General features: G+C 53.3%; 1 protein-coding gene across 1 annotated transcript in view; it reads left to right on the top strand.

The window, feature by feature from the left end:
- The first annotated feature begins 1,091 nt into the window (after positions 1–1,091).
- Positions 1,092–2,970, top strand: part of PPFIA4 (PTPRF interacting protein alpha 4) — a 38,746-nt gene continuing 36,867 nt past the window's right edge. The window contains 1 exon segment of the mRNA XM_012806603.1: positions 1,092–1,325. Within this exon segment, the coding sequence (XP_012662057.1) occupies positions 1,092–1,325 (234 nt within the window).

Below are 2,970 nucleotides of genomic sequence, written 5' to 3'. Positions count from 1 at the left end.
GCTGACTGCCAGGCCTGCAGGCCATCCTTCTTGGCAGGTTTGAGAAGTGGGGAATGATGTGACCCAGAATCTCCTCCCTGAATTATGGGCATTATAGCAGGTCAGGGCTCTCTGCCTGCCCCAGTGCCCAGCCTGTGTTTCTCCAAGTCCTTAACCGTGTTGCACCAGTGGTCAGGGAAGAAACTACTCTGCCTCTGTTTCCTGTGACCCCTGGAGTCCAACTTTTGGAACTCAGATGCACTAATCACCCTTTAACCCCTTCTGCAGTTGCCTTGGTTTAAGTGTGGGGGAGAATCTGTGGGGGGAGGGTCCAAAGACCCTATTTTTTCCCCTCCCACCCCCAGGTCTCAGGAGGACTCTGGGCAGCCTGCCTGCTGCTCCCCTACCGCTGACTGAATCATTTCTATATTTGGCCAGTGAGCCACGTGGGTGGGGGAACCACTGCCACTGCGGCTGCACTTCTGACAGCTGGGGGAAGGCAGAGGCTAGGCAGTAGGCATGTGTGTTCCTTGGGAGAACTAAGGAGGCGCCATCAGAGTGAGCCAGCCTAGAGAAGGGGCATGCGCCAACACTGCCACACCTGCTTATCCACCCCCCTGTGCTAGTTCAGGGCCTGTCTTCCCTGCATCACCCCCTCCCCTGCTGCCCTTCTCCACTCAGCTGGTCCTCAGAGCAGTCTCTTTTCCTACAGACCACACTGCCTTCCAGAAATGATGGGTGTCGCTAGATCCAGTTGGGACTCAGCCAGGCTCCAGTGCTCAGTTTAAGAGAGGGGCCATCTTCCAGCCCTGCTCCCCCTACCTGTCATGGCCACACTCGGCTGCTGCTTGCTTGTTTGGGAACACAGGGCATCCAGCCCCAGCCCTGAGAGGTTAAGCCAAGCCTTCTGGCTCTATGCCACGGGGGCACTCCAGGCCTCAGGCCCCTTTCAGAGTGAGAGCAACTGATGCCATGGGAGAAGCCCCTGCCCACCCGTCCACTCACCTGGCACTGCCCACTCTGAGACCCATGCACTGGGTTCCCCTGGAGGTGCCAACCCTGTGAGACCCTCCCTTGTCCCCTGACGCTGAGAAGGCCCTGACACCCCTACCATGTGTGAGGTGATGCCCACAATCAACGAGGGGGACCCTCTGGGGCCCCCCCATGGCGCCGATGCTGACGCCAACTTTGAGCAGCTGATGGTGAACATGCTGGATGAGCGGGAGAAGTTGCTGGAGTCGCTTCGGGAGAGTCAGGAGACCTTGGCAGCCACGCAGAGCCGGCTCCAGGATGCCCTACATGAACGGGACCAGCTCCAGCGCCACCTTAACTCCGCCCTCCCACAGGTATGGCGGCCTAAAGGTCTGCATTTCCCTTATCCGCTTCTCTTCCCATAGCCCTGCTAGATCCAGCAGCCGCTGGGCCCTTAGCGCATCTGCATCTATTTGCCCATCTACTATTAGAATTCATAGAGCATTTACTTTCCTTTCTTCCTACTTAAATCCTTTCTCTGTCACTCCCAAGCTCCTCAGCCTGGAATTGGCTTCTGCTGGAGAAATGGGTGGAATTTCATGTAGGAAGAAAACCTAGAGGTGCCAACTGTAGTGATCCCAGACTGCCAGTAGGTGGCACCCTAGACTGGAAAGAAACCTCATTCCCGCCAGCTCTTTGCTAGCACCCTATTGTTGGAAGTGTCTGGTAGGAAATCACAGAAAGGGGAGCTGGGAGAAGCCTTAGAGATCACCTAGTTCAGCTCCCTATTGCACAGATAAAGAAAGCAAGTGACACATAGAGAATTGTAGGCAGAGCTGAGTCTAGAAGTCAGATGTCCTGACACCCTTTCTCATGCCTGTCAGCAGCATACTACTGGCTGTAACATAGTCACCATTTATTGTATATTTTCTTTTCTTTTTTTTCTTTGAGCTAGAGTCTCACTCTGTCGCCCTGGGTAGACTGCTGTGGTGTTACCATATCTCACAGCGACTTCTGAGTTCGAGTGATCCTGGTGCCTCAGCCTCCAGAGTAGCTGGGACTATAGGCCCCCACCATAATACCATAGAAAAACCATAGTTTTTCTATTTTTGGTAGATATGGGGTCTTGCTCTTGCTCAGGCTTGCCTCAAGCTCCTGAGCTCAGGCAATCCATCTGCCTTGTCTCCCAAAGTCCTAGGATTACAGACGTGAGCCACCTTACCCGGGCCTATTGTGTATTTCTATGTACTAAGCACTGTGTACTCATAGATTTGTTCACTAAATTCTCACCAGATGATGAAACTAAGGTTTAGAGAGATTAATAAGTTGCTTCATCCAGTTATGTGGTGGAGGCAGGAATTGAACCCTGGGACTGTTTGACTCAGAGGCTAAGGGCTTCACCATACCACAGTATTTTTCCATCACTGCATAGACCCTGGAGGTCTCTATTGCTTCTAACTTATTATTTGGTAGATATTTCAGGCAAGACACATGCTCTGAGGATGGGGAAGGGAGGAGGAACCTGGGTCATCAGGTGTGAAGTCTCCCTGGCAACTAGGCCCCATGGAGGAGTGGGGTTTGTCTGTGAACACAGTACTCACTGTGTGAGTACTCTGCCCTCTCTACCTCTTCTTAAGAGCAGAAAGATGAGTAGCCCAAACCAGGTGTCTGACATGTTGTGTAACCCAGCCTGAGTTGGTGGGGGTGCTGCTGGGTTTGGGGGAGGCAGCCCTGAGGAGCCAGATAGCTTAGGCATCAGCAGCAGCCTCTCTCCTCATGTGTGGGGAGAACCAAGTCTGGGCCTGGGTGGGAGACTCTCCTGCCCGGAGTCAGAAATGATGCTTTATTGGTAAGAATGTGGAGCTCTGGTTAAGTGGGTTGGGGCTCAGTGCCCATAGCACAGTGGTTACAGCACTGGCCACATGCACCAAGCCTGGTGGGTTCAAACCCAGCCCAGGCCAGCTAAAACAACAATGACAACTGCAGCAACAACAACAAAAAATAGCCAGGCATTGTGGT

The sequence above is a fragment of the Otolemur garnettii genome, unplaced genomic scaffold (assembly GCF_000181295.1).
Source record: "Otolemur garnettii isolate 467f Iridium unplaced genomic scaffold, OtoGar3 scaffold00055, whole genome shotgun sequence".
In the NCBI taxonomy this organism is placed as follows: Eukaryota; Metazoa; Chordata; class Mammalia; order Primates; family Galagidae; genus Otolemur; species Otolemur garnettii.
The sequence above is the reverse complement of the archived record's forward strand: the minus strand, read 5'-3'. Positions and strand labels throughout refer to the sequence as shown.